Genomic DNA, 14,990 nt, shown 5'->3' on the forward strand with positions numbered 1-14,990 from the left:
TGGCTACCACAGCATTCTGCAGTGATAAACCATCCCATCTGGTTTGCGCTTAAAAATAAAGAAAAACCCTAGAATGAGTAGGTGTGTCCAAACTTTTGACTGGTACTATATATATATATATATATATATATATATATATATATATATATATATATATATATATATATATACACTGTGTGTACATAAGCAGAGATCAATTTATTTAAAGTATTCATTTCCCTCTCTAGAATATAGAGTACTTCTCTCCCCTCATCAAAATCTACAAAAATATCAGCCTCCCGACTCAAGCTCCTGGGAAAGGTAACAGAAAAGCAATATCCAACCACCAAATCAAACATAACAGGAGAGGGGATTGAGTCTAAGCATTCCGTTGATAGTGCTGCCTGCCTCTATGGATGACAGTCATTTCAGAAGCCAAACTAGCTCGCAGAGTTTCATATACAAGCAGCTTCTATATTTCCCTGCGGTGCTCTGCTGCATATCTCACCACCACTTGTAGATGTTCTATCTCAGAGAGTAGCTAGAGGGGTTTCAATCTGCCCAAATCGGCGCACACACACACGGTGTACGCGCACACACGAGGGATGAATGATGAAAAGAAACGGACACAGATAAAACTGCTCTTGTGAAACCAGTCAGGCCTCACAGAAGGGAAGCAAAAAGACTCCATTTCAGTACTGTATGTTCACAGTCAGATGCACTGTGGGCAGGGGCGTGAAGGGAGCGATGTACTTCTTGGGGTGAAGGGGTGTGTTTTGGGGTGAGGCTGAAGGGTGTTTGTATGCGTGTGTGCGCATGAACATTATGCATAATGTATAACCGTGTGTGTGTATCAGCTTAGGCATGCGTGATGAGAGTTTGTTGTTTGTCTATCCCCACCAGCCTCCGCCAGTGAAATGTGATAGATAGAACAGCCTAGAAGCACGTGTGATGTACTCAGATTACTGTTGAATAGCATGAATAATAGATGGTGAATTTGGGATGATTGAGGTCTACAGCACTGGAATAGTGCTGTCTCAATCAATAACATCACCGCATGCACAGCCCTCCAGTACTTCTTAAGACAAACAGTAGCTATAACACCGACTGTGAGCTCTCTGACAGACAGCATCTCCTGTTAAAGACCATGGGAATGGACTAGAATGAATACCTGAGAACAAAATCAAGGCCTTATAAAAACCTGGATGAGTATTTCTCTCGGTGTTTGTGTGAGAAAACGCTCTAAATAAGGCTGTGTTCTTATGCATTTATGTGTCAACGCAGTATTCAGGAAAATGCAGGGAGTTTTCCAAAGACAAAATTATATATTGCCAATGCTATGCTAGAGCATGTTTAAGTTTACAATGCAAGAAATATATGGTGTGTGTGTGTGGGACTCACTGATCTGTGCCCTATCCCAGGTCTCTATGATGGCGATGGTGCTGATCTGCTGTAACTCATGTCTGGAGAGGTGGGCTGTCAGACACGGGAACACCTTCAGCATCTTATGGATAGAATGGTGCTCCAACTGGGACCGCTCTATAGGGCTAACACACACACACACAGAGAGAGAGAGAGAAAGCAACATTTTTCAATACTCCCCAAAAAATGACCACACACAGTGTATTTTTGCGTGTGCATGGGAGCACGGACGTGCACACGTGTGCATTAATTGATGATGATCGCTGGGTGTTTCTCTACTAATTTGGAGAGATGATGATGACCGGGCAATTAGGATGCAGACGTGTCAGTACGTCTGAGCCCAGAAAATGTTAGAACTATCAATCAAACAACCCCTTAAAACTGCCTGGTGTATGTGTGAGTGTGTGTACGTGTGTGTGCGTATACAGTGGCTTGCGAAAGTATTCACCCCCTTGGCACTTTTCCTATTTTGTTGCCTTACAACCAAGAATTAAAATGGATTTTTTGGGGGGTTGGGGATGAGGGGATGGGGATGAGGTAGTTGGGTGTGCTATTTACAGATTGCCCATGTACAGGTACAGTGATCGCTACTCTGACAGCTGATGCTTAAAAGTTAGAGGGAGATATAAGACTCCAGCTTCAGAGATTTTTGCAATTCGTTCCAGTCATTGGCAGCAGAGAACTGGAAGGAAAGGCGGCTTTGGGGATGAAAGTTTTGGCTTTGGGGATGACCAGGGAAATATACCTGCTGGAGCGCGTGCTACGGGTGGGTGTTTCAATGGTGACCAGTGAGCTGAGCTAAAGCGGGGCTTTACCTAGCAAAGACTTATAGATGACCTGGAGCCAGTGGGTTTGGTGACGGATATGTAGTGAGGGCCAGCCAACGAGAGCATACAGGTCGCAGTGGTGGGTAGTATATGGGGCTTTGGTGACAAAACAGATGGCACTGTGATAGACTACATCCAGTTTGCTGAGTAGAGTGTTGGGGGCTATTTTGTAAATGACATCGCCGAAGTCAAGGATCGGTAGGATAGTCAGTTTTACGAGGAATTGTTTGGCAGCATGAGTGAAGGAGGCTTTGTTGCGAAATAGATATCCGATTCTAGATTTCATTTTGGATTGGAGATGCTTAATGTGAGTCTGGAAGGAGAGTTTACAGTCTAACCAGACACCTAGGTATTTGTAGTTGTGCACATATTCTAGGTCAGAACCGTCCAGAATAGTGATGCTAGTCGGGCGGGAGGGTGCGGGCAGCAATTGGTTGAAGACCATGCACTTAGTTTTACTAGCATTTAAAAGCAGGAGGCGGCCACGGAAGGACTGTTGTATGGCATTGAAGCTCGTCTGGAGGTTTGTAAGCACAGTGTCCAAAGAAGGGCCAGATGTATACAGAATGGTGACGTCTGCGTGGAGGTGGATCAGAGAATCACCAGCAGCAAGAGCGACATCATTGATACATACAGAGAAAAGAGTCGGCCCGAGAATTTAACCCTGTGGCACCCCCATAGAGACTGCCAGAGGTCCGGGCAACTGGCCCTCCAATTTGACACACTGAACTCTATCTGAGAAGTAGTTGGTGAACCAGGCGAGGCAGTCATTTGAGAAGCCAAGGCTATTGAGTCTGCCGAGAAGAATGTGGTGATTGACAGAGTCAAAAGCCTTGGCCAGGTCAATGAAGACGGCTGCACAGTACTGTCTTTTATCGATGGCGGTTATGATATCGTTTAGGACCTTGAGCGTGGCTGAGGTGCACCCATGACCAGCTCAGAAACCAGATTGCATAGTGGAGAAGGTACGGTGGGATTCAAAATGGTGGGTGATCTGTTTATTAACTTGGCTTTCGAAGATTTTAGAAAGGCAGAGCAGGATGGATATAGGTCTATAACAGTTTGGGTCTAGTGTCTTCCCCTTTGAAGAGGGGGATAACCGCGGCAGCTTTCCAAACTTTGTGGATCTCAGACGATACGAAAGAGAGGTTGAATAGCCTAGTAATAGGGGTTGCAACAATTTCGGCGGATCATTTTAGAAAGAGAGGGTCCATATTGTCTAGCCCAGCTGATTTGTAGGGATCCAGATTTTGAAGCTCTTTTAGAACATCAGCTGTCTGGATTTGGGGGAAGGAGAAGCGAGGGGGGGGGGGCAAGTTGCTGCAAGGGGTGCTGAGATGTTGGCCGGGGTAGGGGTAGCCAGGTGGAAAGAATGGCCAGCCGTAGAAAAATGCTTATTGAAATGATTGATTATCGTAGATTTATCGGTGGTGACAGTGTTTCCTATCCTCAGTGCAGTGGGCAGCTGGGAGGAGGTGCTCTTATTCTGCATAGGCTTACAGTGTCCCAAAACTTTTTGGAATTAATGCTACAGGAAGCAAATTTCTGTTTGAAAAAGCTAGCCTTAGCTTTCCTAACTGACTGAGTATATTGGTTCCTGACTTCCCTGAAAAGTTGCAAATCGCGGGGGCTATTCGATGCTAATGCAGAACGCCACAGGATGTTTTTGTGCTGGTCAAGGGCAGTCAAGGGCTATATCTGTTCTTAGTTCATTTTTTTGATTTTAAGATGTAGAGGAAAGCACTTTTGAAGAGCAACCAGGCATCCTCTACTGACGGGATGAGGTCAATATCCTTCCAGGATACCGGGCCAGGTTAATTAGAAAGGCCTGCTCGCTGAAGTGTTTTATGGAGAGTTTGACAGTGACGAGGGGTGGTCGTTTGACTGCGTACCCATTACACACCCAGGCAATGAGGCAGTGATTGCTGAGATCCTGGTTGAAGACAGCAGAAGTGTATTTAGAGGGCAAGTTGGTCAGGATGCTATCTAAGATGGTGCCCATGGTTATGGATTTAGGGTTGGACCTGTTAAGTTCCTTGATAAATTGTGTGAGATTGAGGGCATCTAGCTTAGATTGTAGGACAGCCGGGGTGTGAAGCATGTCCCAGTTTAGGTCACATAACAGTACGAACTCTGAAGATAGATGGCGGGTGATCAATTCACATATGGTGTCCAGGGCAACGGTGAGAGACTTGTTTCTGAAAAGGTGGATTTTTAAAAGTAGTAGCTTGAATTGTTTGGGCACAGACCTGGAAAGTATGACAGAACTCTGCAGGCTATCTCTGCTGTAGATTGCAACTCCGCCCCCTTTGGTCTATCTTGTCAGAAAGTAGTTAGGGAAGGACATTTCAGGATTTTGGGAAATTTGAAGATGCAAAATATTTTTTATTGTGGAACAAACAAGAAACAAGACTAAAAAACAGAAAACTTTAGCGTGCATAACTATTCACCTCCCCAAAGGCAATACGTTGTAGAACCACCTTTTTCAGCAATTACAGTTGCAAGTCTCTTGGGGTATGTCACTATAAGCTTGGCACATCTAGCCACTGGGATTTTGGCCCATTCTTCAAGGCAAAATTGCTCCAGCTCCTTCAAGTTGGATGGGTTCTGCTGGTGTACAGCAATCTTTAAGTCATACCACAGATTCTCAAATTGGATTGAGGTCTGGGCTTTGACTAGGCCATTCCAAGACATTTAAATGTTTCCCCTTAAACCACTTGAGTGTTGCTTTATCAGTATGCTTAGGCTCATTGTCCTGCTGGAAGGTGAACCTCTGTCCCAGTCTCAAATCTCTGGAAGACTGAAACAGGTTTCCCTCAAGAACTTCCCTATATTTAGCGCCATCCATCATTCCTTAAACTCTGACCAGTTTCCCAGTTCCTGCCGATTAAAAAAATGGTGTTGATGGTGTTGTGATGAGAGGTGTTGGGTTTGTGCCAGACATAGCGTTTTCCTTGATGGACAAAAAGCTCAATTTTAGTCTCATCTGACCAGAGTACCTTCTTCCATATGTTTGGGGAGTCTCCCACATGCCTTTTGGCGAACACCAAACGTGTTTGCTTATTTTTTTCTTTAAGCAATGGCTTTTTTCTGGACACTCTTCTGTAAAGCCCAGCTCTGTGGAGTGTACGGCTTTAAGTAGTCCTATGAACAGATACTCCAATCTCCGCTGTGGAGCTTTGCAGCTCCTTCAGGGTTATCTTTGGTCTCTTTGTTGCATCTCTGATGAATGCCCTCCTTGCCTGGTCCATGAGTTTTGGTGGTCGGCCCTCTCTTGGCAGGTTTGTTGTGCTGCCATATTCTTTCCATTTTTCAATAATGGATTTAATGGTGCTCCGTGGCATATTCTATTTTTTTAGAACCTAACCCTGATCTGTTCTTCTCCACAACTTTGTCCCTGACCTGTTTGGAGAGCTCCTTGGTCTTCATGGTGCCGCTTGCTTGGTGGTGCCCCTTGGTGTTGCAGACTCTATATACTGAGATCATGTGACAGATCATGTGACACTTAGATTGCACACAGGTGGACTTTATTTAACATATGTGACTTCTGAAGGTAATTGGTTGCACTAGATCTAGATTTAGGGGCTTCATAGCAAAATGGCGTGAATACATACAGTGGGGAGAACAAGTATTACTTAAAGTATTACTTAAAAATCATACAATGTGATTTTCTGGATTTTTGTTTTAGATTCCGTCTCTCACAGTTGAAGTGTACCTATGATAAAAATGACAGACCTCTACATGCTTTGTAAGTAGGAAAACCTGCAAAATCGGCAGTGTATCAAATACTTGTTCTCCCCACTGTATGCACGCACCACTTTTCCGTTTTATTTTTAAGAATTCTTTTAAATAAGTAATTTTTTTCTAGTAGAAAGAAGAGGACGGGAAGCGCTACTAAGGTACACAATAGTCAATTTTGGTAGACTGAAGGTGCTCTTTGGTAAAAGGGGTGAATTGGTCATCTAAAAGAAAGGAGGACCGAGGCACTTCATATAATTCATTAAAATGCCTTTATTTGTATGGCATGTTCAATAGAAACAAAGTTTTAGGGTTATTAGGGCTAATTGGAAAAGCTGTTCAAAAGAGGACGTTATATTATTTCTTTGTACTCCCTGACGAAGGCCATGCAGCCGAAACGCGTCAGATTTTTAACACTTTGTTTCTATTGAACATGCCATACAAATAAAGGCATTTAAAATAATTATATGAAGTGTGCCTTGGTCCTTCTTTCTTTTTGATTTTTTTTTTTCCATTTCACTTCATCAATTTGGACTATTTTGTGTATGTCCAATACATATACATTTAAATTACAGGTTGTAATTCAACAAAATAGGAAAAACGCCAAGTGGGATGAATACTTCTGCAGGGCGGCAGGTAGCCTAGTGGTTAGAGTGTTGGGCCTGTAACCGAAAGGTTGCTGGATCGAATCCCCGAGCTGACAAGGTAAAAATCTGTCGTTCTGCGCCCAAACAAGGCAGTTAACCCATTATTCCCCTGGTAGGCCGTCATTGTAAATAAGAATTTGTTCTTAACTGACTTGTCTATTTAAATAGAGGTTACATTTTTTTTTTTTTTATGTTTAAATATTGTGGTCAGAGAGAGACGGCATGAGTGTGCATAGGAGAGCAGCAGGTTAAAAAACAAAGCAACTGTTCCCTCATCTCAGATTCAAGTCAATCACAACTGAGACGGACCGCTTGAGAGAGGAGACCGGGAAGGAAGCGACTTCACCCTCACTCTCCAGAAGGCAATGTTAAGATGGGTGCTATTGTGGTGTCTCCCTACCATGGTTCACATATACTTTGAGTCAGACTCTCTGAACTATGGAGAAACACACAACCTATTGAACGGCCAATGCACAAAAGTATCAAAACGATGAGAGACAGTTGTGTGATTGAAGATCGCACACATTCAGACGGAGACTTCTGACACCAGTCACTCATCTCTAGCCATACATGAACTATAACAATGTGAGATTCTTATTATTATCAGTTAAGTTCTTAAAACACTCATCTTCACGACAGATATAGAACACGTCTAAGATCTGAATTAGGTCCCTTTAGAGCTTAAAAAAGACAAACGTGACAAGCCAGCCAGTCACCTGCTTGCATGTAAAACGGGACTAGACAATCATTTGCGCCATATCCGTCCTGACGGGTCCGGGGTCATCTCCTTACCCATCCATTAAAAAGGGGAAATCTGCGATTGACACATGATATATACCCATTGATTCTTGAATAATATAACTTTTATACATGCTTCATGAGCTTACATCAACTGTCGTTCTCTATCAGAACCCAAAATATAAGCTTGTCTTATTCCAATGTTTGCAAACAATATACATCTAAACGAACACTGTATATAGCCTCAAAACATAGTTAAAACTATCATTTTAAAATCATGGATGGCAAGTCCTTGTATCCATAGCTGTCTATGCATTTGAGAGTGGTTACAATTTTCCAGCCCCATTCCTCAGCTTTTTACCAAAACAGAGGCGGGTGATGGCTTTGTTACGGTTTGAAACGGCAGATTGCTGCTTTAAGTTTTCAAACTGTATAGAAATTGTTCTAAATTTGTCACTGGGAATTCATTGTTCTTGTCCTTTTAAAACGTCTTTTAAATGTGTACATGATACTGCGACAACTTTTCCCTATACGGGAACAATAAAGTCAGTGGTGTAACCCACCCAGCATCCCGAGGGAGTCTCCTCTTTGATAGTAACGCGTGACTTATGCTGAGCTCTGGTTAATATCGCAGCATGCTATTTCAAGGTTCAGCAGCGATGAGCTAATAATTCTAAACACATCACATCTAAATCAATGCACATGCACACACTGTACAGCATACACTCAGTATACACTAAGCCCATGGGAAATATCAAGGGACTATGGGCATCTGTATTCCATTTCCTTACCATATAATGATTGCTATAGCAGCTGTTTAGGGGAAAAATATAAATTAACATGGGCGGGGTAGTGGTACTATCTATTCTGTCATCGGGAGAAAGGGGAGAGACTTGCAAGCAAATTACGCTTTGCATGTCGAAGCGGTGCAGCGCTAAATTCAACCTCATTGACTGTCTTTACAACAGGCCTATAGACGGGATGACCTAATGTCTGTGTAGGTGGAAGTGGTTCAGTGATCTACACTTGTGTGATGACTAGCCTTGTCTGAGACTTGAAAACTACTGGCATACAGATGTGGTCAAATATATTGGATTCACTTTTTCTTCTAAAATAAGTTGAAATTGAAAACACTGAAATTGAGAAATGTCAAAGACAAACAATGGCCTTGACTAAATTATTAAAAATAATTTAGTTGTAGGCAATGATTGTCATTTACTGTGCAATTTCACCTCTGGTAAGTTGCAGGTGCCTACAGGGCAAAAATAGCCATTCAACCAGTTTTGAAAAGAAAAAACAGAACATTCTGCTCCATTGCAAGAGTGCCAGTATATTTGACCACATCTGTAAAAATGTTACCCTCTCTTCCACATCAGCCATTGAGAGTACATACAGCACCCCTCCACCCTGCCTTCTCACTTCCGGGTACCCTTCCCGTGCCCCCAACATGACCTTTGACCCAGAGTTATGCACTTCCTGCTTGCTTGACGCAGCATCCATCAGACACATCTGAGGTTGGACGTTGGAATGCTTTGGTGTCTGAAATGTGTATACCACTGCCTTCCTTCCACACAATTATCCAGATACGTCCTATTAGAGCATCTCACAGCATCTGATTACATATCTTAATTGTTAGCTCGTAGTGATGTCCTTAGAAATTCTAGGGCCACATTTACTACATGTTTACAGTATAGACATTACATCAGTAATTTTTTCCTTTCAACTTAATCCCGTCTAAAAAAAACATCAGTCCCTTAAATTGCAATGGTCCTCAGTCATATTCAGGAAAAATAGGTTAATTAAACAGTTAACTTGATTTACAACGTAGTAGCTTATAAGATACATGTATAATCAAAAGGTTGAACTATGAGGGTCACTTTGGTAATGTAAACATTTTTACACCACCAATTCCAAGACTTCCAGTTGACATTTCCATACGCTGGTATTAATCATAAATTCCCCAATGATAATAGTAATTGCTATCGCTAATCCCTTTCCATAAGTTTCTAATTAACTGGATGAAGGTTTATCATTGGAAGGACAGGGAAAGACTCATTTGTGTGAATAAGTCATTTCTGCAAACGTGAAGGATTTGTAGCCTCTAACACACACACAAGGTTCTTTCTCCCCATTTATTTTTCCCGCTCTCTCTCACAAACACACAGTGAGGAGCTGAGCAGACAGAAAGTGGTGGTTGTGTAAACAGAGTGGCAGATTAATTTGCGGGGTGCGGGGCTGAGGCAGTGTGTGTGTGTGTGTGTGTGTGTGTGTGTGTGTGACGAAGGGGGCTGCTGGCTACGCTGTACTAACCGTGGTGCTTAGAGGAGCTGAGAGAAGAGATCCTGTAGAGGACACACCAGAGGGTTTGTGGCTCAGAGAACAGCATGGGGGATTGAGAGGGAGAGAGATGCTCAGCTCAGTTTAGCTCAGGCCTGGAGGGATGCTGACACAGTCCATCCGCCTGCTCCACTCCTGACTCGCATTCTCTTTTTTCAATCTATCTAGCATTTGAGTCAAGCATTGGATCAAGCCGAATCCAAAGCACACATTGTTGTTCAAATAAAACAACAATGTTACTGCTGTGTTGGTAGTTACATGGACTCTTAACAATGTGATGAAATTGCTCCTTGCTGAAACAAATGCAGCAGCAGCACACAGAAATAGAATGAATAGAACAGGTTTGGAACCTCTAACCCTGGCAATTTTACTGGTAAACTCATGGGTATACTCGCAATGGCTGCCTGATATTGTGATGCAATAATTTCCATGATGATGTAGAATTTCTATTCAAATGATGTTAACTGATGTGGCTCATGCAATGGAATGTATTTCTTGTAATGTCAGTTGAGTTGAATCAACAAATCACAGCACATTTTTTAGCTCATATTTTACTTCCTGCTTTGCTATGGGTACACTCGCAATGTTTGCCAGTCCGCTCATTATGCCATCATTGACTTGAATGGGAATTACCGTTCTAGTCATTATATTTCTATTGCAGCACATGCAATCAGGAGTGGAAAAGAGGAGAAAATATGTAAAAAAACAAAATAAAATGCCATTCGAACGGTTATTACGGTGACCGCAGTCCTTTCGCTGGCCAATTACTGTCATCCAAAATTCCATGACCGTCACAGCCCTACTAAGCAGCACATTTCTAATTTCTCACGCTTTATACTAAATTAAAATAAAAAAACACAAATCTTCTACAACAGAGGTACTCAACTACTTTGAGAATGTACGGTCACACAAATTTCCTAAGTGGCAAAGGTCCGGATGGATATTGTTATTTTTCGCTGTACCAACCTCGCAACCCATGCGCCCCCAATCTGTTCAAACCCCTCTTGTTGGAGGACAGAAATGTTTGCAGATTTCCTGAAATTCTACCGAAAAATGTGTTGCCTTATGTGTTCAAATCATACCTAAGTGACTCAAATGAGGGACCCCTGGTGGTCGAGTCCCTGGGCACGTAAATCTAGACATATTAACTACACGAATTAGATAGGTAAATTAAACTAACCAGCAATATGGCTAACATGGGCTAGTAATTGATCAACTGGACATGTCTGACAGGTTATAAATAGCTCGAGGGTCTGTCAGTGAATGAAATAAGAGGAAAACTGCCCATGCACTTCCAAATGTTGAAATTGCACCTTGTGCACCCTGCTACCACAACCATCAACAGCAGCAAGTTCAAAGCCCAACGGAGCATTCAACTTGCGGTCCGCCAGTTGAGTATGGCTGGTCTACAAGGTCTTATCAGGACAAACGTTATTACCAAAGTTCAGGAAGCTCAGGAGAGAAGACACCCTGGCCTGCACTCTCCTTGGCTTACAGGCTTTTAAAGTGTCATCACCATCGAGAGCCTTTAGACAAGACGAAAGTCCTATCAGATCGGTTTCAACACTGGACCCTTGCTTTTAGGAGAGGAGAGGCAGCGAACACTTTTTTTCTTCTCACAAATAACTGTAATCAGCCTTATCTACAGCCTCCTACAGCCTGCTCCGGCCGCTCCATCACCATCTTATCGCCCCACCAAATACCTTCCTTTCCTCTCACCTATCACCAAAGGACGCTGGGGGAAAATTGCCCCTAAAGCGGACCCAGCCAGTGACATAAATCACAGGGAGAGAAGAGCTTGATAAGAGCTATCTGTCTGGAAGTTAGAGCCACAAGGCACTTTTCTTCAGATGGCCGGCCGGGGCAAAAAAAGAAAAAAATGCTGGCTAGGCTAGCCAACTTAATTCAAATTCAAAGTCCACTTTGAAGATAACAGGGGGGGACCTTCGAGGTAATCAATTTAATCAGGAAGACTCAAATCACAGCTCCGATGCCTCTGTTTCTTTTCTTCTTTTAATCTTTTCAACTGCACTTTTTCCGAAAATGGGAAAGAAAATTATAGGGGGGGAATTGGACACCCTTGTCTTTGACTGAGCACTCACACAATACACTTCCCATAGGAGGGGACGTAGAAAGGCAATGTCTTGGGGACCACAGTGATACGATGTGTGTTATACAGCAGTTTAGACCTTTATCAGAGATGGCTGATGCCTGCGGCCTGTGCAGAGCAAGGGAGCCAATCAATCTTTGGTTGGAGGGGAGAAGACAAGAGAGCCTTGAAACTTTCTGCCACTGTCTAATTCATTCTGAGGGAAAAACAAAGAGCCTTTGTGAACACATATAGATCACATATACTGTATTAATGTTCACACACATATGTAGCAGATGGGGATCTGTCCAACTCACTCCTCAGCCTGAAGTGTCGCCCCTTGCACAATTATCCTTTACAGTGGTGCTGCGACCCGGATCTGCACTTGCACTCAGCTCAACCGCTGGGGTCGCTGTGGAGTGAGTTCGGGGTGTGAATGTAGCAGACGGGGATCTCTGAAACTCACTCCTCAGTGAGTGTCGCCCCCTACGCAATTATAAATTGCCTTTTCCAATGGCCTGATGGGTTGGAAAACTTCACGAGGGCGGTCACGTGTGTTTGCGAGGCAAAGGTCCCGAGTCTCTGTATGAGCTGAATCAGGGGGAAGCGGTACTTGCTAAGCAAGCAGCGTGACTTCCTTTACACATAGTAGGGGTGTAACGGTACATGTATTCATACCGGGGACCACTCTTGGTCCACACTGTGAACCCGAATGACTACAGAAATAAATAAAAAATGAAAACAATAGGCTGGGGGAGGAATTGGACACCCTTGTTGAGTAAATTTGAGGTGAAAAAACATTAAAGAGCCTATGGTCACGTTGTAATATAAATTCAAATCTTAATTGCCGCATTTCAAACTGCCCTTTTGTGAGGCGCAGCCAGGAACTAGTTCTGTACGATGGCAAGTGGTGAGTGGTGGCGTCGATAAACCAGGAGAATTCTCCATCGTTTAAATCTTCAGTTTGGCTACATTTTGTCTTCCAAGTAGATTACAATGGCAATGGACAGAGAGAGCATGTCGCCACTGTTCAACGAGAATACCCTACGTACCCGACGTCGACCCAGTATTCCTACCACCGGAGCAAGACCGAAAGGCAAAAAAACAACACAACTTCGTCTCCCCTCTGCATTCAAGCAACCCTTCACAGTTGATTCTGACCGGGCAAAAAAAATTACAAGAGTGTAATCACTCCTCTTTCACCAAAACTGCCAAACTAACCCTAATTCAGAGGACCATCCTACCCATGCTAGATTACGGAGACGTAATCAAAGATCGTACTTTTTGGAGAAATGTCCTCTGGTCTGACATAACTGTTTGGCCACAATGCCCATCGTTATGTTTGGAGGGAAAAGGGGGAGGCTTGCAAGCCGAAGAACACCATCCCAACCGTGAAGCACAGGGGTGGCAGCATCATGTTGTGGGGGTGCTTTGCTGCAGGAGGGACTGGTGCACTTCACAAAATAGATGGCATCATGAGGGAGGAAAATTATGTGGATATATTGAAGCAACATCTCAAGACATCAGTCAGGAAGTTAAAGCTTGGACGCAAATGGGTCTTCCAAATGGACAATGACCCCAAGCATACTTCCAAAGTTGTGGCAAAGTGGCTTAAGTACAACAAAGTCAAGGTATTGGAGTGGCCATCACAAAGCCCTGACCTCAATCCTATAGAAAATGTGTGGGCAGAACTTAAAAAGCGTGTGAGAGAAAGGAGGCCTACAAACCTGACTCAGTTACACCAGCTCTGTCAGGAGGAATGGGCCAAAATTCACCCAACTTATTGTGGGAAGCTTGTTGAAGGCTACCCGAAACGTTTGACCCAAGTTAAACCATTTAAAGGCAATGCTACCAAATACAAATTGAGTGTATGTAAATTTCTGACTTACTGGGAATGTGATGAAAGAAATAAAAGCTGAAATAAATCACTCTCTCTACTATTATTCTGACATTTCACATTCTTAAAATAAAGTGGTGATCCTAACTGACCTAAGACAGGGAATTTTTACTAGGATTAAATGGCAGGAATTTTGAAAAACTGAGTTTAAATGTATTTGGCTAAGGTGTATGTCAACTTCCGACTTCAACTGTACATATTTGATTTCACGTGCATATTGCACTTTATTTTAGTGTTGAGTAATTGTGTGTTTTCATTTGTTGTAGAAAATACAAAGTGTTAGGATTCCTGATTGTGCTCTCATCAGGTATTATAGGACGCATGATCATATATGGAATTAGGAACACCAACGCTTTGTATTTTTTAACAAACATTAACTACAGTAACTGTCGGAATTTAACTTTCCTGCTGTACCGAAACCGAATCATGACCCCAAAAGCGCAAAACCGTGGGTTTGGTGAAACGTTACAGCCCTAACACAGATTCTAAAATGAGGCAGACACAGAAATCGTTATAGTCACAAGTGAACCATTTTCATCAAGGTAATATCATATCATTAAGAAATGTTCTGTATTGCATCAGCCACTGATAGTACTGCTAAAGCTCAGCAGTATGGCTGGAACCACCGACACCAGCTAGCTAGGCCTTGGCAGGGTAGCCGTGGCAGTGGAGATAGAGGTTAATTGTCTACCATCACCCAGTTTGGAGAGCATCCCGCCAGCCAGCCAAGCCATCTAACACTGGACATGATTAAATACCCTGTCTCCTGTTATTGTTTACATTCCTGGGGGAAAGAAAGGGGGGGGAAGGGCATTCAGAAGAGGAAGAAGTCATCCTTTTTTGTGGGTTTCCCCCCAAACCCAACCCAACAGCAGCTGTCAGAGAGAGAGAGATGGAACTGACTGGAGGCCAGGACAGACAGCTGGATCTGAGGTCATGTCCCTCTGTGTGCCAGAAAGAGTCTTGACAACGACAAAAAAAAAAAGATTAGAAAACTATTATAACTCAGTTTAAATCAGATTCCCAGGCCAATGTGTGTGTCATCAAATCTGGGGGAAGGTTTTCTGGACCACAGTCAGCTGGGAGACAGAGTAGAAATAAAAACTGGGCACCTTGCAACGACGAATGCAGAAATAGAGATATTTTGCAATAAGTGACAGACCGAAAAGGACAGATTGTATATTCTCCAAAAATATTGCTTAATCCCCCCTCTACTGAAAACGCCAATCAGATACGTGTCCTGCTGATATGAGTGGACTGCAATAACACAGCTTCAACAAAGCACTAGAGCGTTCCATGGCAGAGCCCAGTAGGTG

General features: G+C 43.1%; 1 protein-coding gene across 3 annotated transcripts in view; it reads right to left on the bottom strand.

Annotated features, from left to right (window-relative positions):
- cnbd1 (cyclic nucleotide binding domain containing 1) overlaps positions 1-14,990 on the bottom strand; it is a 58,087-nt gene that overhangs the window by 22,183 nt on the left and 20,914 nt on the right. For all 3 annotated transcript variants that reach the window (XM_071415103.1, XM_071415104.1, XM_071415102.1), the window contains one exon: positions 1,381-1,526. In XM_071415103.1, coding sequence (XP_071271204.1) covers positions 1,381-1,526 — 146 coding nt within the window. The remainder of the gene's footprint in view (positions 1-1,380; positions 1,527-14,990) is intronic.

This window comes from Salvelinus alpinus, chromosome 8 (assembly GCF_045679555.1).
Source record: "Salvelinus alpinus chromosome 8, SLU_Salpinus.1, whole genome shotgun sequence".
NCBI classification, from domain to species: Eukaryota; Metazoa; Chordata; class Actinopteri; order Salmoniformes; family Salmonidae; genus Salvelinus; species Salvelinus alpinus.